General features: G+C 43.8%; 1 protein-coding gene across 1 annotated transcript in view; it reads left to right on the top strand.

The window, feature by feature from the left end:
• Positions 1-27,600, top strand: part of BMP6 (bone morphogenetic protein 6) — a 227,730-nt gene that overhangs the window by 191,107 nt on the left and 9,023 nt on the right. Inside the window, exon 5 of the mRNA XM_077492163.1 lies at positions 25,236-25,312. Coding sequence (XP_077348289.1) covers positions 25,236-25,312 — 77 coding nt within the window. The remainder of the gene's footprint in view (positions 1-25,235; positions 25,313-27,600) is intronic.

Consider the following 27,600-nt stretch of genomic DNA (forward strand, 5'->3'; position numbering starts at 1 on the left):
TGTAGGGGTTAAGTGTTCCTAGGGGTGTGTTACTAACTGTGGGGGGGTTGGGCTTTCATTTAGTGTACACTGATCTCTGCTCCAATCACATGGAGCAGAGATCAGCATCACTAGTTGCTAGGCAGAATGGAAAAATGTTGTTTATACAGCATTTCCTCCATTCGGCCGCTCCGTGAGACGATCGCGGGGATACCCGTGGCGATCGAGTCTGCGGGTCCCGCGACCGGACTCACGGGGGTCCCGACCAGCGCGGGAGCACGCCGTCGGCGGCGCGCTCCCGATGGCACGGCGGCAACGAATATTGGACGTACATGTACGCCAATATGCCTGCCCGTGCCATTCTGTCGACGTACATCGTCGTGCGCTGGTCGGGAAGTGGTTAATCGGTTAATAACCTTAAAAAAAAAGTGGGTCAAATTGACGTTCATTTTCCACCACAGTGATGGGAAGATTTGGAAAGAATAGAAAACTTCTTGGTCAAAGGAATTTTCATACAATGAATGTGGTTCTTGTTCAGAAATGAAGTGGAAATTTCAAACAAAATTCTTTCATTCAGCGAATGTATAAAAAAATTTCATCTGAATATTCTCACCTGAAAATTGATCTGTGAGGCCAGCATAAGGTTCGGTACACACCTATGCAGTTTTTGCTTTTGATCTGTTTCTGCAGTGCTTTTCGCTGTGCGTTTTGATTTTTGCGCACGTGATTTTCCTGCAATTTTCGTTTTTTTGAATTTTTTTTGGGCAGATTAAAAAACACAAATTGCTGCAAAAACGCATTACATTCCTATCTGCAGCTTCTCCATTGAGGTATATTGAACAAAAAAAGCACAGTTTTGCGTTAAAAGTCCCTGACCCTTTCCAAATATGCAGCGGCTGAAAAAAGCACAGATATGAACGTGTCCCATAGGAAACTGTGAAATGAACTGTAGTGCGTTTCTGCAAAAAGCACCAATAAACATATAGATGTGAAGCAGGCTTAAGACGTTTAGTAACATAATGGGGTTAAAAAGACTAAAATTAGCCCTTTATAGTACAAAAAAGCAGATAATCACTACTGGAAGGGGTTCATTTTTTTTTTACTTTAGAACAGTGAAAGTAATATTTACAGTAGTGACTACATTTTTGTACTATAAAGGGCTAATTTTAGTTTTTTTTTAACCCCAATATGTTACTGGCCGATTAATCGATTATGAAAATAGTAATCGATTAATTTCATAATCCATTAGTTGTTTCAGCCCTACACATTTGGAACCTTTCAGGGGGGAAGGGGATGCAGATACCTGTCTAAGACCCAACGACAGGACCATTCCCATTGCGCTGCGCGACTTGCACATGCGCAATCGGGAACCGGGAAGTGAAGCCGCAATGCTTCACTTCCCGATTCCCTCACCAAGAATGGCGCCGGCAGCAGCCGAGAGCTGAGTGATTGCTCCGCCTAGGCCGACATCGCTGAACTCCAGGAAAGGTAAGTGCCAATGTATTAAAAGTCAGCAGCTGCAGTATTTGTAGCTGCTGACTTTAAAAAAAAAAAATTTCACGGGACTCCCTCTTTAAACATCAATCGGCACAGCCACTTAAAGACAGTAGAGGGCACCAGGTCCTTACATGTGTCTTTTGTCATAACTCTTATATGTTTGCATGGGCTGTATTGGGTGCTGGTGCATCAGAAGAGGCATAAAAATGGGGAGGTTCTGTGGGAGTTTGTTAGTTAAAATATAGGTTCTGTCGCAATTGCATTAAAACCCAATTCTAGGGGGCATTGTTTACTTTTAATCATAGGGGGTATTTTTTTTAATGTCCCCTTGAGGAATAAAAAAAAAATAGCTTTGTCTGCAATACCCCCTACCTATTTGAGAGTTCTAAACACTTCCTAAAAAGGTACGTTTTCAAAACTTAAGCCAACAATACATGAGGGGGGCTGCAGGAGAGAGGGGGAGAGCTGATAGTGGAGGTATGAGCTGGAGTTAGATGAGATGAGGAGTCCGGGCGAGGTGTCTAACACAAAGCATACCTCTTACTTCTTTTGCATGGCCTGTATTGGCAGCTTGCACATCAGAAAAGGCACACAAAGAAACTTTAAGAGGAAGCACCTATACAAAATTGAACAACAAAGATTCTAAAGAGATACTGACATGATTGCTATATGTAAATTTTTTCCAGGAAAGCAAATCAACGCAATTGTTTTGGCGGTGTAGAGGTTTCTCAAACTTGTTTCAAAACCTGATTAACCTGTCTATTTAATACCTTAGGATAGAGGGTGGTATGCTAAGAATTAATTATAGCTTAATATCTAATATATATAATGTGCTCTGTAGAAATGAGATGTAATCCACACCCTGCCTATATAAAACAATACGAGAAAGAACAGTATATTAACAGAGGACTTCCTGGAAAAAAAAATCATGGAACCGCAGTCAGAAAAGTAGCATGGAATAAGACAATAACAAAAAAGGTGGAGATAAAATGGCCGCACCCTCTTTATTATTGTTAAAAAGTTTAATGCATAACAAGTAAATTAATAACTTACATTTTTATAGTAGATAATATCAAAAAACGAATTCCAACATACCAGTGAAAAAACAACACAGCCACTACGGCTCATGTTGTCACAATATAAAACATTCTTTGTAGACTGACAACACAGTGCATTATCAGCACTAGGGATGAGCCGAACACCCCCCCCCCCCGGTTCGGTTCGCACCAGAACCTTCAAATGGACCAAAAATTCGTACTAACTTCGTACTAACTTTAGAATCCTATCAAAAGTCTATGGGACTCGATTGTTCGAAATCAAAAGTGCTAATTTTAAAGGCTAATATGCAACAGACAACACCAGCAATAAGGGGTATCTTCAGGTGTATACTGTGCTGGAGGCACACAACACCCACTTTAACTCCTGCAGATGCCTGTTTTAGAGAACACCAGCATAAAATGGTAGATACAGGTGTATACTGTGCTGGAGGCACACAACACCCACTTACTCCTGCAGATGCCTGTATTAGAGAACACCAACATAAAAGGGTAGATACAGGTGTATACTGTGCTGGAGGCACACAACACCCACTTTAACTCTTGCAGATGCCTGAGAAAAGAACACCGTCCCTGCCTATCTTGCTCTTTCCCTGCACGCCGGAACACACTACACAAGGCCGCCGCGCTGGAGACCTTATATAGTGTGGGGCGTGCACTAAATCCCCTGAGCTATAATTGGCCACAGGCATCTTGCCTGTGGCCAATTATGGCTCTCCTGGCTGCCAGCGCTGTGATTGGCCAAGCATGTGGGGTCACAGTGCATGCTTTGCCAATCATGAGCCAGCAATGCACTGCGATGGCGTAGTGCATTGTGGGCCATTCGTACCACACGAATTTGGTGCGAACAGTCCACAAAGTTCTGAATTCGCTGAACAGACGAGCAGCCGATGTTCGAGTCGAACATGCGTTCGAGTCAAACACCAAACTCATCCCTAATCGGCACTGAAAACCATACCAATTGTGTTGTTAGTTTGGGGTAACCAGAGAAGCAGTACCAGGTAAGAGGCTGATGTACAAATTCTTTGAGGTAATAGTGTTTTAGGTGTCCGTTTATGAAGTAGTGAAAAATTTACACTGCGTCATTCTCTGGCATTCTCAGAGGAGATCTCTCTCCTCTGGATATCAGTTTATGAAGCTTTGTACATCACTTCTCCTTTGGAGGAGTGAAACCATCTACAAATGCTTCCAATAGTGGAGAACAGCCCCGATACTGGAATTTTGTGAGACATAACGAGATTACAGCACCAGAAATTCACTGAAACACAGAGATGTCTGTTTATTAAGTATACAGACATTCCCGGAGGAGACCAGCCACCTACTAATAAACTATCTGTCCCCCCACACTATATCTATCTATCTATATACATATACACGCATACACATACATAGACATGGCAGGGAGACATGGGTACTGTTGTGGGGGGTCTGAACGAGGAAGTCAAAAATCTTCCTTCTTCCACCCGGAATTCTTTCTTCACTCTCCGATTCTCCACCTCTGAGCTGGTGAATCAGGGAGTGTGAATTCTGACTCGAATCACCAGTGAAGTGCTGAGATCACAGCTTCATAAACTGGCCTTTTCTGTGTCAGTCAATGAGAGCGTCTCTGTGTGCGGAGATCTTTGATGGAGAACATGTTCACCCCCCGCTGATCACAGTTTCATAAACAGACACCTTAGAGACCCAGAAAATTCTGAGAAGACCTCAGAATTTATGTTGGAAATAAGGGATGGTGAAGGTGAATAAGACAGAGGCAAGCCAAAGATAGAATTGTATATTTTGAAAAAAAAAAAAAAAAAAAAGGAATCAAAGTTCTAAATAACCTGGATCTTTTTCTTTTTTCCTTCCGAACCAGGAGATTTTCACATTTACCAATTAAGAGCTTGGTTTTTGATGTTCCTACGGTACTAGAATTGTAAAAATGTTGAATGTAGAAAATTTTTGTCCCAAATTGTATTTTCACTTTTGCAGTCAAGTTGGCATAATACCTACAATTATATTTGGTATATGTTCTCGTTCACATAGCATAACCTAAAAAATATTTTTAAAAAAATTGCTGCTTACAGTTTTAGATGCTCTTTTCTGATAACCCCAGTATAGAAAAATCCTACTTAGTTCTTTGTTTACAAAGGGGCTGTGAATCTGTGTTCGTCATAGTTATCCTTGACTGTACTGTGCTGACAGATCTCATTATCAGATGTAAACTAGACTTGAACACTGTCTGTACTAACAAAAGAATAAGGAATTGCAGGCGTGGTATATAATTACATAGTTAGACTGGTCTAGCTTGAACATATGTAAGTATGTATATACCATACCTGGCTGACTCATCCGAAAGCTGGAAATCACTGAAGTAGACAACACAGTGATCTCCACTTGTTTCTGGGTCACGGGCTGAGCAGCCAATTTGATGCATTGTGAACACAGAAGGTCTTCCACTTGACAAGGGTGCTATTTATAGAATGCTTTGCAATTCCTGATTGAATGAAAAGTGTTCTTTGACTGGACAAGGTGGAGAGCATAACATCACCGTTCTACCTCTCCATCTTGACCAGTCAGAGAATGCTTTGCAAGGCATTGCAAAGCATTCCCTAAATGGCGCTCGTCCTTAGCAGCTGACCTCCTATATTCATAATGCATCAGGCCAGCCACTCAGCACGGGACCTGGAAGCAAGTAGAGATCACTGAAGTAGCAGTGTCTACATATACACACATACAGTCATGGCCGAAATTGTTGGCACCCCAGACATTTTTCCAGAAAATCAAGTATATCTCACAGAAAAGTATTGCAGTAACACGTTTTGCTATCCACATGTTTATTCCCTTTGCGTGTATTGGAACAAAACAAAAAAAGGGAGGAAAAAAAGCAAATTGGACATAATGTCACACAAAACTCCAAAAATGGGCTGGTCAAAATTCTTGGCACCCTTAACTTAATATTTGGTTGCACAACCTTTGGAAAAAATAACTGAAATCAATCGCTTCCAATAACCATCAATAAGCTTCTTACACTTCTTACCCAGAATTTTGGACCACTCTTCCTTTGCAAACTGCTCCAGGTCTCTCTTATTGGAAGGGCACCTTTTCCCAACAGCAATTTTAAGATCTCTCCTCAGGTGTTCAATGGGATTTAGATCTGGACTCATTGCTGGCTACTTTAAAACTCTCCAGCGCTTTGTTGCCATCCATTTCTGGGTGCTTTTTGACATATGTTTGGGGTCATTGTCCTGCTGGAAGACCCAAGATGTCGGACGCAAACCCAGCTATCTGACACTGGGCTGTACAGTGCGACCCAAAATCCTTTGGTAATCCTTAAGAGGAAGTAAACCCTGATGAGTTTACTTCCTCTTTCATTCCCTGCAAAGGCAAAGCATAATGGACTACTATGCATCGCATAGTAGTCCATTATGTGTCACTTACCTGACACAGGAGCCAGCGAAGTCACCGCTGTCCCCTGTAGTCCGGCGCATCCATCTTCTCGGTGGGGTCTCGGCATGCGCACGGGAGCCGACATGCGTGGCAGCTCCGTCGTTGAAAATGCCGTGCTCAGTACGCCTGCGTGCCGCTGTCTACGGCGCATGCGTCGTAGACAGCGGTGCCTGTCTTCGGGCAAATATCTCCTAAACCGTATAGGTTTAGGAGATATTTCTTGGACCTACAGGTAAGCCTTAATCTAGGCTTACCTGTAGGTCAAAGTGTGTTGTAAGGGTTTACAACCACTTTAGATTTCATGATGCCTTGCACACATTCAAGGCTCCCAGTGCCAGAGGCAGCAAAACAACCCCAAAACATCATTGAACCTCCACCATATTTCACTGTAGGTACTGTGTTCTTTTCTTTGTAGGCCTCATTCTGTTTTTGGTTAACAGTAGAATGATGTGCTTTACTAAAAAGCTCTATCTTGGTCTCCTCTGTCCACAAGACTTTTTCCCAGAAGGATTTTGGCTTACTCGAGTACATTTTGGCAAACTGCAGTCTTGCTTTTTTATGTCTCCGTGTCAGCAGTGGAGTCCACCTGGGTCTCCTGACATAGCATTTCATTTCATTTAAATGTTGACGGATAGTTCCAGGACAAGCCTCCAGGACAACTTGCATTTCTTTGGAACTTGTTTGGGTCTGCTTATCCACCACCGGACTATCCTGCGTTGCAACCTTTCATCAATTTTTCTCTTCCGTCCACGCCCAGAGAGATTAGCTACAATGCCATGGGTTGCAAACTTCTTGAAAAGGTTGCGCACTGTGGACAAAGGCAAATCTAGATCTCTGAAGATGGACTTGTAACCTTGAGATTGTTGATATTTTTCTACAATTTTGGTTCTCAAGTCCTCGGCCAGTTCTCTTCTCCTCTTTCTGTTGTCCATGCTTAGTGTGGCACACACAGACACACAATGCAAAGACTAAGTGAACTTCTGTCCTTTTTATCTGCTTTCAGGTGTGATTTTTATATTGCCCACACTGTTAATTCCCCCAGGTGAGTTTAAATGAACATCACATGCTTGAAATAATCTTATTTATCCACAATTTTGAAAGGGTGCCAAGAATTTTGACCAGCCCACTTTTGGAGTTTTGTGTGACATTATGTCCAACTTTCTTTTTTGCTCCCTTTATTTGTTTTGTTCCAATACACACAAAGGGAATAAACATGTGTATAGCAAAACATGTGTTATTGCAATAATTCTGTGAGAAATACTAAAATTTTTGGCCATGACTGTCCATACACATATATATATACACACACACATTATATATATATATATATATATATATATATATATATATATATATACACACAGACGCATACACACACTGGGGGTTATTTACGAAAGGCAAATCCACTTTGCACTGCAGGTGCACTTGAAAGTGCAGTTGCTCTAAATCTAAGGGGTAGATCTGAAATGAGGGGAAGCTCTGCTGATTTTATCATCCAAGCATATGCAAGCTAAAATGCTGTTTTTTCTTTTCCTTGCATGTCCCCGTTGAATCTATAGCGACTTTACTTCCAAGGGCACTTGCAATGCAAAGTGGATTTTCCTTTTGTAAATAACCCCCACATTATCTAACAAAAGGGAGTACCCCTCACATTTTTGTAAATATTTTATTTTATCTTTTCATGTGACAACACTGAAGAAATTCTAAAGGTAAGTAACTCCTGCTCTGTCAAGATGAAGGTGACGATTGGAGGCTAAATACACTGCAGCAAGGATGAACTAATCCTAAGCAGAAAAATATATATATAAATGTATACGCGATGGCGTTGCGCTGTGTGTGGTATACAAATGTGTATCAACTCAATATACAAAATATATAAAATACTGTGTGATGAAAAAAAGGTCTAGAACCAAATATATGAAATCTATATAACAAAATGTGACATCGAACGAATAAGTGAACAAATGAATAAACAGGGTGATAAAGTCCAACATGCACTTCTGTGTGTACAATAAAGCTGGATAAAACCAATATAGTCCGGTAGTGAGAGTGATAAAACAAGAAACAAATTCCACAGTAACAGTCTGAAATAATGTTATAGTTATAGTTGTATATGGGATTACACCATGGGTATTTCTTTCTTTGTGCCTAAAACTCCCCCTGCATACTGAGTATATTAACAGAGGGACTTGAACAACTAACTACAAAATCTGGGCAGAAGGATATGAGCTTGGTGCTCATGAATTGTTGCCAGCTATTATATATATAATACAATAGCGAATCCCTCCACCATGAGCAATCAATCGATCAGTGCCCAGCTAATCTTCTAATGGTGGCGCCTCTGTGTGCACAAGCCTCTCACCTTACTGCCATAAGGTATACGGCATAGAAGGAATTATAGGTGATCGTCAAATGTCCTTTTGACCAGCTCCAGTGAACTTAAACGATCGTAGTCTCAGTATGTGAGGTTTAGATAAAAAAGAAAAAAAAGACAGCCCATAGCATAAATCCCATATGAGGTAGTTTGTGGTGACACACATAATAAATTAACTCACTTATTATATATAATAGCTGGCAACAATCCACAAGCACCAAGCTCATATCCTTCTGCCCAGATTTTGTAGTTAGTACCACAATTAATGTAGTCCCTTATTTTAAAGCTCTTACCAGTGGAGCAAAAATGCACTACACTAGACTTTTTGGAGTGCTTTCTGCGAAAACTACAAACATTGACACCACAGGCATCAGTTCCATCTAAAGAGCATTATAGGCCCCCAGGCAATACAGTGCACTGGGGCCCTGTCTACACAATCACACACGATTGTGCAAAGTTTGCACATTTTCTCTTTCTCCTCTGCAGCCTTTTTCCTCTTCTGTCCTCCACTCAAAACATTACGTTTCATTTCTGCTCTAAAGGTTATTTTCACCAACACGTAATAAAGTTTCTTTTTCCCCTCACCTTTCTTAGCCCTTGTACACACGGTCGGACATTTCGACAACAAAATCCGTCGGATTTTGTCCAAAACTGGTGTTGCATACACATGGTCGGACAAAGTTGTTGGAAAATCTGATCGTTCGTAACGTGATGACGTAATTTAGTTACGACGGGACTAGGTTCAGGCTAGTAGCCAATAGCTTTGGTCTAGGAATTTGATCTGAGCATGCGTGGCACTTTGTCCGATCGGAATTCTCTACAAACAATCGGACAAAGTCAGAACGGATCATGTTGTCCAACCGTGTGTACAAGGGCTAAAACTTTGTCGGTCGGATATTCCGACGGAAACAGTCCGATGGAGTCCACACACGGTCGTATTATCCGACAATACGGTCCGATCGGACATTTTCTGTCAGAATGTCCGACCATGTGTACAAGGGCTTACACTTCCTCGAACTAGTGGCAACTCTAAGATTGATATATAAGGGGGACACATAAGATATTACAGTCAAAACTTGGGGGGGCCCAGGCACTAATAACTTTCACCACTAAATCATACAACTAAAATAAAAACTAAATAAATAAATATATATATAAATGTACACACTCTGGTGCTGCCTGGTGGGTATTAATGCTGGCGTGGGTACTGCTGGTGCTAGTGGGTATTAAAGAGGAAGTAAACCCTGATGAGTTTACTTCCTCTTTGATTTCCTGCAAAGGTAAAGCATAATGGACTACTATGCATCGCATAGTAGTCCATTATGTGTCACTTACCTGACACAGGAGCCAGCAAAGTTACCGCTGTCCCCTGTAGTCCGGAGCATCCATCTTCTCGGTGGGTCTCGCTGCTCCGCCGCTGTCATTCGGCGAAGCCGCGATGACATCACTCCCACGCATGCGCACGGGAGCCACCACTCGCGGCATATCGCCGTTAACAGCGGTGAGCTCAGTGCGCCGATGTCTACGGCGCGTGCGCCGTAGACAGCGGTGCCTGTCTTTTTCGGTAAATATCTCCTAAACCGTGTGGGTTTAGGAGATATTTCTTGGACCTACAGGTAAGCCTTAATCTAGGCTTACCTGTAGGTCAAAGTTGGTTGTAAGGGTTTACAACCACTTTAATACTGGCATGTGTACTGCTGCCTGGCTCCTCTGAGATGCGGAAGTGTGACAGGAAGCTGCAGCATGCGGCTGCAGTAGAGAGCAGAGCCGATGCTTCCTGTATCTGTCACAGGCGGAGTGCATTTCATATCACTTCACATGTGAAGAGCCGGAACTACACAGAAAGCATCGGCTCCGTTCTTCACAGTGACAGCTGACTCACACTGCACACTGCCCACCGCTGAGTCGCTGACTGATATCGGTACTGATCGCACGGCACTCTGTCTCTGTGAGGGAGCCGCACAGCATTGGCACAATGCGGCAGCGAACTTTGTGACATCTGAATGAAGCTTGGCTGGGGTTGCTGGGCAGGTAGGGCCCCCGGCAGCATGCCCATGCGAAAAGACAACCCTAACAGGCATAAGATCCCGCAGTGTGCAACCATGCCCTCATCTGAGTCTCAGACTGAAAAACTTGGGGAAAGAGTATCCCCGAGAGTGCCAGCACGCTGGCTAGAAAACCCGCAGCCAGTTTGGATCACAGCTGTCAGATCTTTGTCTGTTGACAAAATAAGATGTTTACGTATGATGTTTTTAATCTTATTGAACTCTGGAGAATAAGTAACAAAAGTAATATGATGGTTTGGAAATGGTTAAGAATTTACCCAGGGGTGGTGATGTACACCGTAAGCTCCTTGAACGTGAAGTCTGGTGAATTTTTAATCTCCACACCAGGATTCCATCTGGTATTAACTTCAGATATGATGTTGATCTCTTACTCAGATGTTTTTAGTAACAGATAACTTTGTGCTATATTGTATTTCACTTTTTGAATTTATTTATTCTTTTTTATAGATCCAGTTTGTTCTCCCAGTATCTTTTTACTATACTATGATGTGCTTCACCCTGCAGCGGTGTTTCCCGTCCATCTTAATTAATGATTTTAGCTAATTGGAGGGAGTGAACTACACCATCATATATATATATATATATATATATATATATATATATATATATATATATATATATATATATATATATATTATTGTTTTACATTTTGTATTGTGCCATGAACAAGACATCTGCCAAAACATGTTAGCCTTCACCTTTTTTTACATGGTCGTATTGAAATAAAAATTCAAGACTTAGAGGGCTTTCACACTGCCATGCCCATAGCGTTGGCAGTAAAACGCCGCTATTTTTAGCAGCATTTACTGTCGGATTTGCAGCGCATTTTGGCCGCTAGTGGGGTGCTTTTACCCACCACTAGCGGCCAAGAAAGGGTTAAAACTGTCCGCAATACGCGGCAATAGCGGCGTTTTGCTGGCGGTATTGCAGCGCTGCCCCATTGATTTCAATGGGGAGCAGCGGTGGAGGAGCGGTAAACACACCGCTCCTTTACCGCTCCAAAGAAGCTGCTTGCAGGACTTTTCCTGATGTCCTGCCAGCGCACCACTCTGGTGTGAAAGCCCTCGGGCTTTAACACTGGAGACAATGGTGCAGCAGTTTGAAGGTGGATTGCATTTCTAATGCTATAGCGCCTGCAAAACGCCCTCGGTGTGAAAGGGGTCTTAATTTCCAGAAGTGCCAGCTCTATGCTTTTAAACCTATGAACAAGTACGTACAATGTAATAATGTAAAAATATACCATGCCTGGGCTTCTTCTTTAAAAGCTTGCCTTCTGCATTGTATGTTAATGAGTGGAACATCGAAAACCGAAAGTTCTGCCGATCGAAAAATTAAAATGTGTTTTAATTAATTCAGCATTTTGGATCAGGCACTTTCAGTTGCAGCATGAAAATTGTGCGTGGCAGCCGGCACTCTTAATGATATGAAAAATGAACAACCAAAAATGTACGTTAGATTTTCGACTCATCTATGGCCTGCCTAAGCCTCTCTACTGGGGCAGACTCGCTTTGAACTTGTTCAGAAATGCTTGCATTCTGCCACGATATCTTTTAACTTTGTAAGATAATGCTGAACGCCCTATGCCGTATGGTAAAAGCAGATTTGTTAAGTTTTGCACCTGTAATGCTCACTCTGCCAGTGCATGTGCCTGGTGAGTGGAGTGGTTTTTAAAATGCTGTACAAAAGAAGGCATGCATCTTGAGTGTCTGTAGGCTCTCTCTTGCCAAAAGTAGAAGAAACGCTTCGCTCAGCCAACTTAGTCTTGATACATTTAAAGTGATTGTTATTTAAAAAAACAAAAAACAAAAAAAACAAATCCTTACAAACATGTCATACTTACCTCCACTGTGCAGCTCATTTTGCACAGAGTGGTAGCAAACCTCCTCTTCTGGGGTCCCCCGGTGGATCTCCCAGCTCCTCCCCACATGAGATAACCCCCTAATAGAAGCACTCTCCCGGGGTGTTACCTTGCGGACATGCTCCCGAGTCCAGCACTTGCGTCCATAGACACGAATGCTGGATTCGGCCCGGCCCCCTGGCGCTCGTGTCATTGGATTTGATTTACAGCAGTGGGAGCCAATGGCTGTGCTGCTATCAATCTATCCAATCAAGAGCCGGGACCGCCGACAGAAATACGAGGCTCAGGTAAGTAAAATGGGGGGGCTGGTCACTGCCAGGTGTTTTTTCACCTTAATGCATAGGATGCATTAAGGTGGAAAAATACAAGGGTTTACGACCCCTTTAACCTCACAAACCACAGCCATAAGAGCATTATTATAAGACAGGCCTTGACTGCATAGGGTCCTCCAGTAAGCATAAGAACCAGGGAAAGACAAGAAACCAATAGCCTGAGTAACAATCACAACCAACTAGACCTTTCATGACAGAGGTAGATTTCTGTGGGCTAAATAAAGTTTACCATGCAAGGCACTGTGTGATCATGGTGAGGCATGATGAGAAGTGGGTGTTCTGAAATGTAATGGCTTATTGTCACACAGCTGGAAAATAAGTTGTTTCTGAAAATAAGTTGTTGCTGAAAATAAGTTGGTGCAGATGTTGTGACTGCTGGTTTGAACGGGGTGCAGGTGACTATATAGTGCCCACCATGTATTACAGATTGTGAGTAGGGATGAGCTTCGTGTTCGAGTCGAACGTACGTTCGACTCGAACATTGGTCGTTCGGGCGTTCGCCGAATTCCGAACGTTTGGGCCGTTCGCGGCAAAATTCGTGTGGCCCACAATGCACTGCGATGGCGCAGTGCATTGCTGGCTCATGATTGGCCAAGCATGCACTGTGACCCCGCATGCTTGGCCAATCGCAGCGCCAGCAGCGAGGAGAGCCATGATTGGCCACGTGCGTCCTGCCTGTGGCCAATCATAGCTCAGGCTGTGTAGTGCACGCCCCACACTATATAAGGCCGCCTTTGAGGCGGCCTCGTGTAGTGTGTTGGCATCTGAAGCAGTGGGTGTTCTGTGTACCTTCAACACAGTTACACACCAATCGTTTTTGGCTGATTTCCTATCTTGCTCTTGTGTACTGGTTACTGTCTGTGCCCTGACCGCAGTATACACCACTATATTCACCTCACCTATATAGCTAGTGATCTAGCTTTAATAATAGAGCTTGCAGTCAGTAGTGTTAGGAGATAGTGCGTGCTGTCTGCGTGCTCTGTACCCAGTACATACCACTATAATCCACCTACATAGCTGTTCTCTATTTGAGCCCAATTGCCATCTGCAGGAGTTATTGGAAGTTGTGTGTGCTTCTAGCACAGCACAGCACAGTATACATCTGTATATACCCCTTTAACTCTGCTGTTTTCTGGTTATTGTCTGCGTGCCCTGACCGCAGTATACACCGTGATATTCACCTCACCTATATAGCTAGTGGTCCATCTTTAATAATAGCGCTTGCAGTCAGTAGTGTCAGGAGATAGTGCGTGCTGTCTGCGTGCTCTGTACCCAGTACATACCGCTATAATCCACCTACATAGCTGTTCTCTATTTGGGCCCAATTGTCATCTGCAGGAGTTATTGGAAGTTGTGTGTGCTTCCAGCACAGCACAGTATACATCTGTATATACCCCTTTAACTCTGCTGTTTTCTGGTTATTGTCTGCGTGCCCTGACCGCAGTATACACCGTGATATTCACCTCACCTATATAGCTAGTGGTCCATCTTTAATAATAGAGCTTGCAGTCAGTAGTGTCAGGAGATAGTGCGTGCTGTCTGCGTGCTCTGTACCCAGTACATACCGCTATAATCCACCTACATAGCTGTTCTCTATTTGGGCCCAATTGTCATCTGCAGGAGTTATTGGAAGTTGTGTGTGCTTCCAGCACAGCACAGTATACATCTGTATATAGCCCTTTAACTCTGCTGTTTTCTGGTTATTGTCTGCGTGCCCTGACCGCAGTATACACCACTATATTCACCTCACCTATATAGCTAGTGATCTATCTTTAATAATAGAGCTTGCAGTCAGTAGTGTTAGGAGATAGTGCGTGCTGTCTGCGTGCTCTGTACCCAGTACATACCGCTATAATCCACCTACATAGCTGTTCTCTATTTGGGCCCAATTGTCATCTGCAGGAGTTATTGGAAGTTGTGTGTGCTTCCAGCACAGCACAGTATACATCTGTATATACCCCTTTATCTCTGCTGTTTTCTGGTTATTGTCTGCGTGCCCTGAACGCAGTATACACCGTGATATTCACCTCACCTATATAGCTAGTGGTCCATCTTTAATAATAGAGCTTGCAGTCAGTAGTGTTAGGAGATAGTGTGTGCTGTCTGCGTGCTCTGTACCCAGTACATACCGCTATAATCCACCTACATAGCTGTTCTCTATTTGGGCCCAATTGTCATCTGCAGGAGTTATTGGAAGTTGTGTGTGCTTCCAGCACAGCACAGTATACATCTGTATATACCCCTTTATCTCTGCTGTTCTATATAAAAGGCATCTGCAGGAGTTAGTGGGTGTTGTGTGCCTCCAGCACAATATAAACTACCCAACTACTGTTTTACCCAACTCCCTTCAGGCCATTACCATGTCTGGAAGGCCAGCAAGGAGAGGCAGACAGGCGCGAGCCGATAAAAGAGGGCAAGCAGGCTCTGTGTCTAGAGACAACAGTGCTGGTCGTGGACGCGGTGCATTGTCATCAGCACGTGGCCATGGGACATGCTTGTCCTTCTTTTCTGCAGCTGGACATGTTGAACCGCAACATGCCAACGACTTGGTAGAGTGGATGACCAAGCCCTCTTCATCCTCCTCATCCTCTCTCACCCAGTCTCAGAGTAGTAGCAAAGCAGCTGCCAACACATCGTCTTCCCTCCTCTCAATGTCATCATCAGTGACTCCTTCCCTAGACCCACCACGTCCTCCTGAGGAGTCTCCTGAACTCTTTGAGCACAGTGTTGGGTACATGCTCCAGGAGGATGCCCAGTGTTTGGTGGGCTCTGATGATGACACTTAGCTAGAGGAAGGCAGTAGCGTGAGTGCAGAGAGAGGGGATGCTCAAGAAGGACAGCAATCTGGCAGTCATGTTCCACAAGCTGCAGCATACTGCCAGGTTTGCTACAGCGATGAAGAGGGAGGGGATGATGAGGGCACTGACTCCACGTGGGTGCCTGGAAGGAGGGAGGAGGAGGAGGAGGAGGAGGAGGAGGCACATGTCCAACGAGGCAGGATGCCCTCTGGGGGTCAGCTTAGGGGCAGCACACCAACTGAATCACACCGCAGAGCTCCGCCTGCGCAGAGCGCTTCCTCTGCGCGTTATTCTAAAAGTTCTTTGGTGTGGGCCTTTTTTGAGACGAGTGCATCAGATCGCACCACTGCTATTTGCAACATATGTCTCAAGCGTATCTCACGTGGCCAAAACATCAGCCGCTTGGGCACCACATGCTTGACCAGACATATGTTGACCTTCCATGCAGCTCGTTGGCAAGCGTACCTCAAAGACCCACACCAAAGAACAAAGCGGACCTCTCCTTGCTCCTCATCAGCTGGCATCTCCAACCCCACTAGACCTTCAGTCCTCTCTGAAACCTGCTCTGAGAGGAATGAAGGTGTAGAATTAGGTGTGTCACAGCCAAGTGCTTCCGGGAACTCTGCTAGTGGTACATCCACATCCGATTATAGCAGGCAAATGTCCCTGCCCCAGCTGCTGGACCGGCGGAATAAGTTTACTCCCAGCCATCCACATGCCCAGCGGTTGAATGCTAGCTTGGCTAAATTGCTAGCACTTCAACTGCTGCCTTTTCAGTTGGTAGACTCGGCCCCCTTCCGTGAGTTTGTACAATGTGCGGTTCCTCAGTGGCAGGTCCCCAAATGCCACTTTTTCTCACGGAAGGCGATTCCGGCTCTCTACCGGCATGTGGAAGGCAATGTCCTTGCCTCGCTGGACAGGGCGGTCAGCGGTAAGGTGCATATTACCGCTGACTCATGGTCCAGCAGGCATGGACAGGGACGTTACCTGTCTTTCACGGCCCATTGGGTCACTCTTCTGGCTGCTGGGAAGGATGCAGGACAAGGTGCAGTAGTGTTGGAGGTTGTTCCGCCACCACGCCTCCAAAATGCTACTATTGGTTGTGACACACCTCTCTCCTCCACCCCCTCCTCTTCTTCTTCCTCCATGGCCTCTTCCAGTGCTCTGTCCTCAGAACCAGCGGTGCTCCGTAGGCGTTCCAGGGGCTACGCAAGTACGCAGGCAAAACGATGCCATGCCGTGCTTGCGCTGGTTTGTTTGGGGGGCAGGAGCCACACTGGGGCGGATGTTTTGTCAGCTCTGCAGGGGCAGGCCGAGAGGTGGTTGACGCCACGCCAGCTTAAGCCAGGAATGGTGGTTTGCGACAATGGCACCAACCTCCTCTCCGCCCTCCAACAGGGACAACTGACCCATGTGCCCTGTGTAGCTCACGTCCTTAACCTGGTGGTGCAGCGGTTCTTGGGCAGGTACCCCCGGCTTACATGATGTCCTGAAGCAGGCCAGGAAAGTCTGTGTGCATTTCCGCCGATCATTTAATGCCTGTGCTCGGCTGGCTGAGCTCCAAAAGGAGTTGAACCTGCCCAAGAACCGCCTTATATGTGACATGCCCACCAGATGGAACTCAACATTGGCCATGCTGCAGCGGCTGCACACGCAGCAGAGGGCCATCAATGAGTACCTGTGCGACTACGGCACCAGGACAGGGTCAGGGGAGCTTGGTTTTTTCTCACCACGCCAGTGGGGCATGATCAGGGATGCATGCACTGTCCTGTCACCGTTTGAGGAGGCCACATCAGTGACACTGTACCTCTTGTCCACCTCTTGGAGCATACGCTGCGTGGAATAATGGACAGGGCACTTGAGGCAGAACAGAGGCAGGAAGAGGAGGACTTCCTTGCCTCTCAAGGCCCCCTTTATCCAGACAGTGTTCCTGCTGTGCCACCCATCACACAGGAAGAGGGTGAGGAGGAGGAAGAGGAGGAGGAGGATGATTGTGTCAGCATGGAGGTGGAGGCTGGCACTCAGCATCAGCATCAGCAGCAGCAGTCTTATAGGGATGATTTACAGTCCCAAGAAACACGTGGACTTGTACGTGGCTGGGAGGAGGTAGCTGCGGATCATGTTGTCCTTAGTGACCCAGAGGACTCCGGACCGAATGCCTCAGCTAACCTACGCTGCATGGCCTCCCTGATCCTGCAAAGCCTGGGGAAGGATCCTCGTATTCTTCGGATCAAGGAGAGGGACCATTACTGGCTGGCCACTCTCCTTGATCCACGGTACAAGGGTAAGGTTGCCGACCTTATCTTGCCATCGCAGAGGGAGCAGAGGATGAGACATCTCCGGGAGGCCTTGCAGAAAGCTCTGTGCAACGCGTTCCCAGAGACTGGGAGGTCACAAACTCCTGGTCCTGGACAACGTGTTGCTGAGGCATCAGTCAGAAGGAGCGGTGGAGAAGGTGGCCGTCTGACTGATGCTTTCAGACAATTTTTTAGTCCGCAGCCCCAAGGTATGATTGGTTCCAGCACCCATCGCCAGCGTCTAATTTACATGGTGCAGGAATACCTAGGGGCAAGGTCAGACTTGGACACCTTTCCCACTGAAAATCCTCTGGCTTACTGTGTCTTGAGGATGGATCACTGGCCAGAGCTTGCACAGTATGCAATTGAGCTACTGGCCTGTCCTGCATCCAGCGTTCTTTCGGAACGCACCTTCAGTGCTGCTGGTGGCTTTGTTACCGATCACAGGGTGCGCCTGTCCACCGAATCAGTTGATCGACTGACCTTCATCAAGATGAATCAGTCTTGGATCACCCACAGCTACCAAGCACCTGAAGCTGATGTAACCGAATAATTTTTTTTGAAATACCACATCCCTTCAAGACTGCCTATGCTGATGCTGAGTGACTGTCCTGTTATGTTGATTGTCTATCCTCTTCCTCCTCCGCTGATATGTTGGAAGAACATTTTTGGTTCTGGGTGATGCCAGCAGCCCAATTTTTCTGCCCCTGTTTAACAGGGGCATTTAATTACAATTTTTGATGCAATGCTTTGCAGCAGGGCTAATTCCTGCAATAAAACTAGAGTATATGGCAGAGGTTGGAGTGTGGTGGCACCAGCACCAGTGCCTAAGGCCCAATTTTTCTGCCCCTGTTTAACAGGGGCGTTTAAGTACAATTTTTGATGCAATGCTTTGCAGCAGGGCTAATTCCTGCAATAAAACAAGAGTATATGGCAGAGGTTGCAGTGTGATGGCACCAGCACCAGTGCCTAAGGCCCAATTTTTCTGCCCCTGTTTAACAGGGGCGTTTAAGTACAATTTTTGATACAATGCTTTGCAGCAGGGCTAATTCCTGCAATAAAACTAGAGTATATGGCAGAGGTTGCAGTGTGATGGCACCAGCACCAGTGCCTAAGGCCCAATTTTTCTGCCCCTGTTTAACAGGGGCGTTTAAGTACAATTTTTGATGCAATGCTTTGCAGCAGGGCTAATTCCTGCAATAAAACTAGAGTATATGGCAGAGGTTGCAGTGTGATGGCACCAGTGCCTAAGGCCCAATTTTTCTGCCCCTGTTTAACAGGGACATGTAATTACAATTCTTGATATAATATTTCACAGGAGGGCCCCTTCCTGTGCCCACCGAGAGTAACGGTGAGGACTTATAGTGTTGTGGCACCAGCACCACAACCACCAAAGGTCAATTTTTCTACCACTGTTCAACAATGGCATGTAATTACAATTCTTGATATAATCGTTCACAGCAGGGCGCTCCAGCGCCCACCAAGAGTCACTTTCAGGGCTTACAATGTTGTGGCAAAACCAACACCTTGTTCCGCCATTTCTGCAGAGCATATAGGGCAGGCCCCTACTTACTAACATCCAACTTACAAACATCAGACAGCAGCAAGTGAGATGAAAAAAGATGGACGACAAAACTAATTATACAGGGGTGATAACCCTTCCCTATGTTTCCCAAAAAGCTTAAAAATTTTATTTTTTGACTGGAGCTACACTTTAAAAATGTACCAGTTGAAAATTACAAACAGATTCAACTTAACACAACAAACCTACACAGTCCCTGTCTTGTTTGCACCGCCTGTATACTGCTGTTCTGAGTATATAGGGCCTGGGGGCCACACGCATTTCCTTTTTTTAATATGGGTACGGGGTTCCCCTTAATATGCGTACAAGACCCAAATAGGCTGGTAATGGGCAGGGAGGGCTACCCATGCCATTTTTCTGAATGATTTTCAACCATATTGCAGGAACCAGATATAACATTAAAACCGCAAGCAGTTTTAAATGGTGTTATTTCCGTTTAATGTCATTTTGTGCAGGGACTGTTCTAAACACAGGAAACACGTGGCACTTCACAGGCATACTACAGACACCCCCCAGGCACCATATTTAAAGGAATATTTCACTTTTTTTTCACTTTAATCGTCATTAAAATCAGTGCTCCCGCCAAAACGGCCGTTTTTAAAACCTTTTTTTGCATTGACCCATGTCCCCTGAGGCAGGAGTCAGGTCCCCAAACCCTTTTTAGGATAGTATCTTGCATATTAGCCGTTAAAATTAGCACTTTCCATTTCGAACGTTCGAGTCCCATAGACTTCAATGGGGTTCTAACGTTCGTTTCGAACGCAGGGTCCGTTCGAACGTTCTGGTGCGAACCGAACCGGGGGGGTGTTCGGCTCATCCCTAATTGTGAGTCCTTCCCTGATCGATGTCTTCTATGTCTTCTCTATTGCCCCCTAGACCAGTCCTCCTTGTATAGAACTGCAGGGGAGCCTGCAGAAGACAATCGATTTAAAAATAAACCTGCTGAAAATTTGGGGAGGCTAATAATTAAGAGAAAAGCTAACAATGATTGAGGAATCCCTAACAAGGATTTGTATAATTGGAGCAACGGTGTGGTAGTTAATGCAGAAAAGGAGTAAAAAAATAAAAAAATTGTAAAAAGTCCTCAGGAGCAAGAATTAGGACATTGCCAGAGCAGCATACACCTGTGCAAAGCAAGGGGAAACCTCTGCATCACATAAATGAAGAGGTCTACTTAAACCTCCCATCTTTTGTCTTGGTCAAATCAAGTCTTGCATAATATCAGACTGAGAAACAACGACAGGATTCCAGGTCTTAGCGCAATCCCATGGGTTAGTGTGGACCCACTGCTTCACCAGACAAGAGATACAATAAGGCAGCAGCGCTAGTTCCAGACTGGTCGGCTGAAGAATTGTTACTTGTGCATTAGAATGGAATACAGATTTTTGGATTATATTTGTTTTAGGTCATATATTTTTCTAATCTAAACAGCGAAAGAAACAATTGGCTCTGCTACACAGACATGCTTGGCCAAATAGAATGTTGTTTAAACTGGAACACTAGAGTATAAGCCACGCTTTAATGAAACAAAGCGGGTAGAAGAACAATTACTATAATTCTGTTTGTTTTTAATTAACAGATACAGAAGCCAGAGGGAACATAATGCACTTAATGATTCCACTGTCATTAATCAAAGGGCAAATTAAACATAACTGAGAAGCAGAAAATTCCCACACACACACAAAAAAAAAAAGCCTTAATAGCTGTAACCGTGTGATTTTGAAATGGGAGATGCCGTTGCTACCTCTCTATTAGGGTGCATTCACACTTGATTACATGCGAGGACCCCGGTAGGTATTCCTGTGATTAGCTGGGGCTGAACTCGCACGTGATCGCAGCATGAGAGGTTATATGGGAGTCAACGCAATTGGCTGTGAGAGCTGGCAGCTTCCCGTTGCTTTCAATGGGGATGCCTACCCTCACTGAGGTTCTGCATGTAATCACCAGCAGGGTGCATTTGCATGGGTGAATGCACCCTTAAAGTTTCTGGCTTTACAATCTGAAGTTCTTCATATGGAACAAGCATGAAGGAGATTTTATCCTTCATACTTGTTCCAGGTCATTGACCCAATAGGTGGTGACATGCTGCAGGAGCTGGTCAGAATGCAGATCAGGCTTGCCAACCATCAGTAAATTTACAGTTTGTAAATTTAGGGATTTTTACAATTGTCTGTAAATATTACAGGCTGACACACATGCAAATGCCCCCTTAAAGTTTCTGGCTTTACAATCTGAAGTCATTCGTATGGAACAAGCATGGAAATCTTATCCTTCATACTTTTTCCAGGTCATTGACCCAATAGGTAGCGACATGCTACAGAAGCTGGTCAGACTGCAGATCAGGCTTGCCAACCGTCAGTAAATTTACAGTTTGTAAATATCAGGGATTTTTACAATTGTCTGTAAATATTACGGGCTGACAATTGTTCATGCTGTGTTGACTTTTTAAGTGTAAACCAGGCAATCTACCTGTTATGGGTATTGTCCATGTTTCCATATTGTGTTTATACTGTTTAAATATTGATTGACTTCGTTTTTAAGAGTTCCGTCATTTTTCATAAAAAATGTGCTCCATCAGTAAATTTACCATGTTTTGTCGGTAAAAAATGCGATTGGCGACACTGCTACAGACATGTTACAGAAGACCATTAGAGATGGCAGATATGCTGCAGGAAACAGGCAAAGAATGTCAGAGAAACACAGTGAGGAACTTAGGCAAGGGATGCCATAGAGTAGGGAACATGCTAAAGAAATATAACCCAGGACTGCAGACATCCTGCCATAAACAATGACTGTGGGCACGCCGCAAGAGGGAATCAAAGACTGCACATACAAAGAGGAAAAGAAAATAGCGCAGAAAAACAAAAACTGTTTATAAATGGTGGTGGAATGCCCAAAAACAACATTTAACCAGTATAATCAAGTGTAATTAATGTCTTCCTTCATTTGTTTAAGTTCCAGTTCTGACAGTATGAGAACTTTGATATGTTGCTGCAGTTCTGGCATGTGGGCATAGTGTTATGGTGCGGAAATTCTGGCAGTGAGGCTACTAAACAGTCTTTTTGTTCCAGGCCCATCCAGCCCTTAGGTCACATCAGGGTTGAAGGCTATTAAATGTTAGTTATCAAACAGCAAATTATTTCTAAGCATAAAAAAACAAATCTGAGATCAAGGCATACATAATATGTCTGCTAACTTTCTGCTCAGCTCTGCTTCTCTAAAGCCTCATACAAACCTATTTTCACAGACAAAACCTTTGACTTTTGTCTGAAGGCGTGTGCCTGGATTTTGTCTTGCATACAAAACGGCAAGGAATTGTCAGCCAACAAACATGAACGTAGTGACATACTACGTGTTTTTTCAGATCCTTAGCGCCGCCCTTTAGGCTACTTCTGCTAATTTTGTATTAGTAGAAGTTTGGCGAGTGTTGATTCACGCTTTTCATTTTGCGCTTTTCATTTATCGCTTTTCAGTTCGTTTCTGAACGGCCATTCGTCAACCAGACATGTTGCGGAATCGGAGGAGATAATGTGTTATCTATTATTGGCCTTGAAGTTATTGCTTTGACCCAAGTCTAGTCCAGGAACAGGAGTAGGAGGAGTTCTTTGGACAAAAATTGGTTTCTTTATTAATCGTGACCAATTATATCATATGCCTTTGCTGCAGGAGCTCCAGGAGAATAATTCAGATGATTTTTGGAATTATCCCTGGATGACGGACCCTTGCTTTCACCAACTCTATGCATTGCTGACCCCCTATATTAAGAAGCAGGACACATGCATGAGGCTTTTATTTAAAATTTTTGGTTGAACAGTAATGATTTGATTTGGATGCATAAATTGCAGTTTTTGGTTAAGTTCTATTGGCAGATGGCATAATCTAATTTTATTTGTTTTCTTTTTTTAATGCACAATAATTATTTTTTAGCACTTTTCAGTTTGTTTCTGAGTGGCCGTTCGTCAACCAGACATGTTGAAGAATCGGAGGAGATAACGTGTTATCTATTATTGGACTTGGAGTTATTGCTTTGACCTAAGTCTAGTCCAGGAACAGGAGGAGGGGGAGTTCTTGGGCCAAAAATTGGTTGCTTTATTAATCGTGACCAATTATGTCATATGCCTTTGCTGCGGGAGCTCCAGGAGAATAATCCAGATGATTTTTGGAATTATCCCTGGATGAAAAACCCCTGTTTTCACCAACTCTATGCATTGCTGACCCACCCTATATTAAGAAGCAGGACACATGCATGAGGCTTTTATTCAAATTTTTGGTTGAATAATAATGATTTGATTTGGATGCATAGAATGCACTTTTTGGTTAAGTTCTATTGGCAGATAGCATGGCTAATTTCATTCGTTTTTTTGTTTTTTTGAATGCACAATAAAAAAAAATTGTGTAGAATAATACTTGGGTATGTGTTTTACTTCAAATGACAGTGGGAGTAGGCAGTTACATTTAAAAAAAAAATACAATGTAAAATTGACAAGGGACACAAACATAGTTGTATCTTTGATCTTAAAAACTACTGGGTAATGGTGTTGTTGTAACTTGCCCACTTCTGGCTCGTCCTTGCTTCCGAGCATGCGTGTTTGTACTTTGGACTTTCATCTGACGGACTTGTGTACACATGCTCGGAAAATCCGACAACAGACATTTGTCACAACAGTTCTCCAATGGAGCATAGAAATGGTCAGATCCGATCCTGTGTAAGAGGCTTTAGTCTTTTAGGCATTTTTAAGTGTTCATGTTGTGTTGGTCCTCAATCCATGGTGGAGCTGTCACCCCCCAACTAATGAATTAATAGCACATATAAAATGCTCTGCTGACATAAGTCATAAAGCAGGACTATTGAAAAACATGACGCCTCAAAGTACAGATATGTCACAAAGCAATAGACCGCTTTGTGTGTTCTTGGTAGAGCTGTTAATGCTGAATTCTAGATAGCTAGATATAAAAACATAAATGTATATAGTCATATGATAAAGAAAATATTTCTTGTATTTGTACTTGAACCTGTCCTGCTAACAGCCCAGGAGATGTAGTGGTACCACCCCAGAGGGTAGGTCCATGGTGGTCTGTGCTCAGTGGAAGTGGGTTGTGTTAAGCTGGCTGTTATTCAGCCTGGAAAACTAATTAAAGATGACCATTACAGAAAAAGCTGCTTTTTATTTTTAAGGCCAATTTCACACAGGGGGGATTTAATCCGTGTCTCATGCAGGACTGCGTTTTACTAGCACAGGTATGATCAGGTGTTGTGTGCATCGCTGTGCCAGCAGTCCCATTGTTGTCTATTGCAATGCAGCGGCTGCATGGACACAACTGCTGCTCTCAATATGACATCTGCGCGGGTTAAGCTTGTACCCACATGGATGTCAAATTGGAAGCAGCAGCTGTGTCCTTGCAACACCTGTGCACCCCCATGCCGGTAAACACAGCCCTGGGTGGGGCATGGAGTAAATTGTCCTGTGTGAATGAGACCTAAAACTGCCGGGCTGCATAATTTTTTTAGTTGGCTTTTGTAAAGCCAGATTACAGGTTAACTCCAAATGAGTTTGCAGATAGGTCCAGGACCTGGTTGTATTGTCTGGTGGGGGTGCTTCTATCACAAGGCTGGCTGAACAGAATTACAAAACCCCTTGGTAGGAATAATAATTAGCATGTATAGTATTTATTTGGTTATCTTGCCATGCGTTCCCCTTGTAGTTGGATACATCTAATTGCAAGAGTGTGGCTTATGATGCTAAATTTCTCATAACTTCAGGGGGACACTGTCCAAAATAAGTAATGATTGCAGAAGTGTATGATAAGCATATTCATTTTCCCAGTGAATTTTCATGGATCAATTGAAAAGTTATCTAGAGGACTAGGCTTCCAAACAGCACACATAGAGAACACTCTTCTCTGATGCTATATAATTTGTGGCAGCAATTTCATAATAATAATAATAATTGTGATTTTATTTCCCCAGATTATAACAGCAGTGACCTTAAAACAGCATGCCGAAAACATGAACTCTATGTCAGTTTTCAAGATTTAGGATGGCAGGTAAGGAACTTTTGTTATCAATTTACATAATTAAAAATCTTATTGTCGTTATTAGTTATTTGTTGCCATTCTACTCTGCCTACATAGCGGACTCACATTTATTTCTATCATTTCATAAGTCATGCTGGTTTTCTTATGTGTTTCTATTTATGTAAAAAAAAATTGAAAAATACTATTAAAACAGAAAAATTTTGCGTCTTCACCTTAGTATTGTTATACAAGATTTATACAAGTGTACAATATTTACTTAGGAGAAGACAGTTAAGCTGGTCATACATTATACAAAATTGTACAAGAAAATTGTATAATGTATGACCAGCCTTAAATATGAATTTTTAGGCCTCATGCACACTGGACATTAAAATAACGTCATAAAAAACGGCAGTAGCTTTGCAGTGAGTTTTTCAACGTTTTTGTAATAGCGTATGTAGCGGCGGGCTCCTGAAGAGCACATGCTATGTTTTCAAAATTAAAGCTTTGCCCAAACCACAGTTTGGTTTGGGCCTATTTGACTAAATTTGGCTTCGGTGTCAGTCTGACTGGACTGTGAGATGTTCAGCCTGGCCACAGGGGGCGCTGTCTCTGGTGGCAGGCGTGGAACTATGGTCTGGTTAGGTGCTTGAATTATCCCCTCTCGGAGTCAGGTGAGTGGGAGTGACCCTCCCGCTGTGCCCTCTGGGAGAGGGTATTTAAGACACGGACGTCACGTTTTTTTTTTTTTTTAAAGCCAGCAGCTACAAATACTGCAGCTGCTGACTTTTAAAATAGTGACACTTACCTGTCCAGCGCGCCCGCGATGTCGGCACCACGAAGCCGATCTCTAGATCGTCTCTCGGGTGCTGCTGCCGCCATCTTGGGTATGGGAATCAGGAAATGGAGCCTTTCGGCTTCATTTCCCGCTTCCCTACTGCGCATGCGCGAGTTGCGCTGCGCAATAAGGACGGTCCCCGCTGCCTCTGGGATCTGTGTGTTTCCCAGCAGGCAGCGGGGCACTTGCGGAAAGGGGCAGGCACTTGCGGAAAGGGGCGTAATCTACGCCCCTTTCCGCAGAGAGCTATCCCGGAAGTGGGAGCAGATACCTGTACTGTACAGGTATCTGCACCCCCCTCCCCCCTGAAAGGTGCCAATTGTGGCGCCGGAGGGGGGGAGGGTTCCGATGAGCGGAAGGTCCACTTTAGGGTGGACCTCCGCTTTAACGTTTATAGACTTTGACATTGAGAGTACCTGAGCTTTCCTTTCCAACCCTCTGATCCCAAGTTAAAAAAAGACTGTTCAATGATTGACGTTTGCAAATAAAAATCCATTCAACTGGATCTATTGTCAGTCTCAAGTTACTGGGCCATCTACCAAGGGACATCCCCTAGATGTGTCACAAAGAGAATGAAAGGTAACGGTAAGCCCAAAAATAACCAGCAGCTCCTTCGGGGTTAGTGCTACACATATTTTTCCACGTTAGCGTTTTTTAGCATTTCTTTTTTTTTTTTTTTAAATACATATTAGATTTTTTTCAATAGGTCAAAAACCTAAAAAAATGCTGGTGAGCCATGTTTTTGAGCATCTGTCAGTGTTTTTTTATTTTATTTTTTACATTAGAGTGTTTTTACAGCTGAAAAACTCCTCTCAGAACCCCAGCCAAAAACTGCCGATCACAGCCTATGGGGGTTATTTACGAAAGGAAAATCCACTTTGCACTGAAAGTGCACTTGGAAGTAAAGTCGCTGTAGATCTAAGGGGGACATGCAAGGAAAATAAAAAACAGCATTTTAGCTTGCACGTGATTGGATGATAAAATCAGCAGAGCTTCCACTCATTTCAGATCTACCCCTTAGATTTAGAGCAACTGCACTTTAAAGTGCACTTTCAGTGCAAAGTGGATTTGCCTTTCGTCAATAACCCCCTATGTGTGCATGGGCACATAGTATAACATGATGGGGAATTTATTGACTATAGAAAAAAAATGTCTGAAGCCAAAAACAGCTGTCGTAAAATGTCCAAAAATGTCTAGTGTGCATGAGGTAGTAGTAGTAGTAGTAGTAGTAGTAGTAGTAGTAGTAGTAGTAGTAGTAGTAGTGATATATTAAAGACCAACTCCAGCCAGGACTTAGTCTTAGTGACCATTTCTCTTAAAAGCACATCCACACCGTTATCCTCTTATAATTACTGTGCCTTCCATGTGTTCCCCCACAACTCAGTTCATCCATCAGAGCTGTGGGTGTAGTCCCCTTCTAAGCTTCATGTTGACCAGTGTTGAAGCCTATATAGGGTTAAAGTAGAATTAAACACTCATT

The sequence above is a fragment of the Lithobates pipiens genome, unplaced genomic scaffold (genome assembly GCF_037356315.1).
Source record: "Lithobates pipiens isolate NorthernLeopardFrog02 unplaced genomic scaffold, aLitPip1_a1.2 Scaffold_19, whole genome shotgun sequence".
In the NCBI taxonomy this organism is placed as follows: domain Eukaryota; kingdom Metazoa; phylum Chordata; class Amphibia; order Anura; family Ranidae; genus Lithobates; species Lithobates pipiens.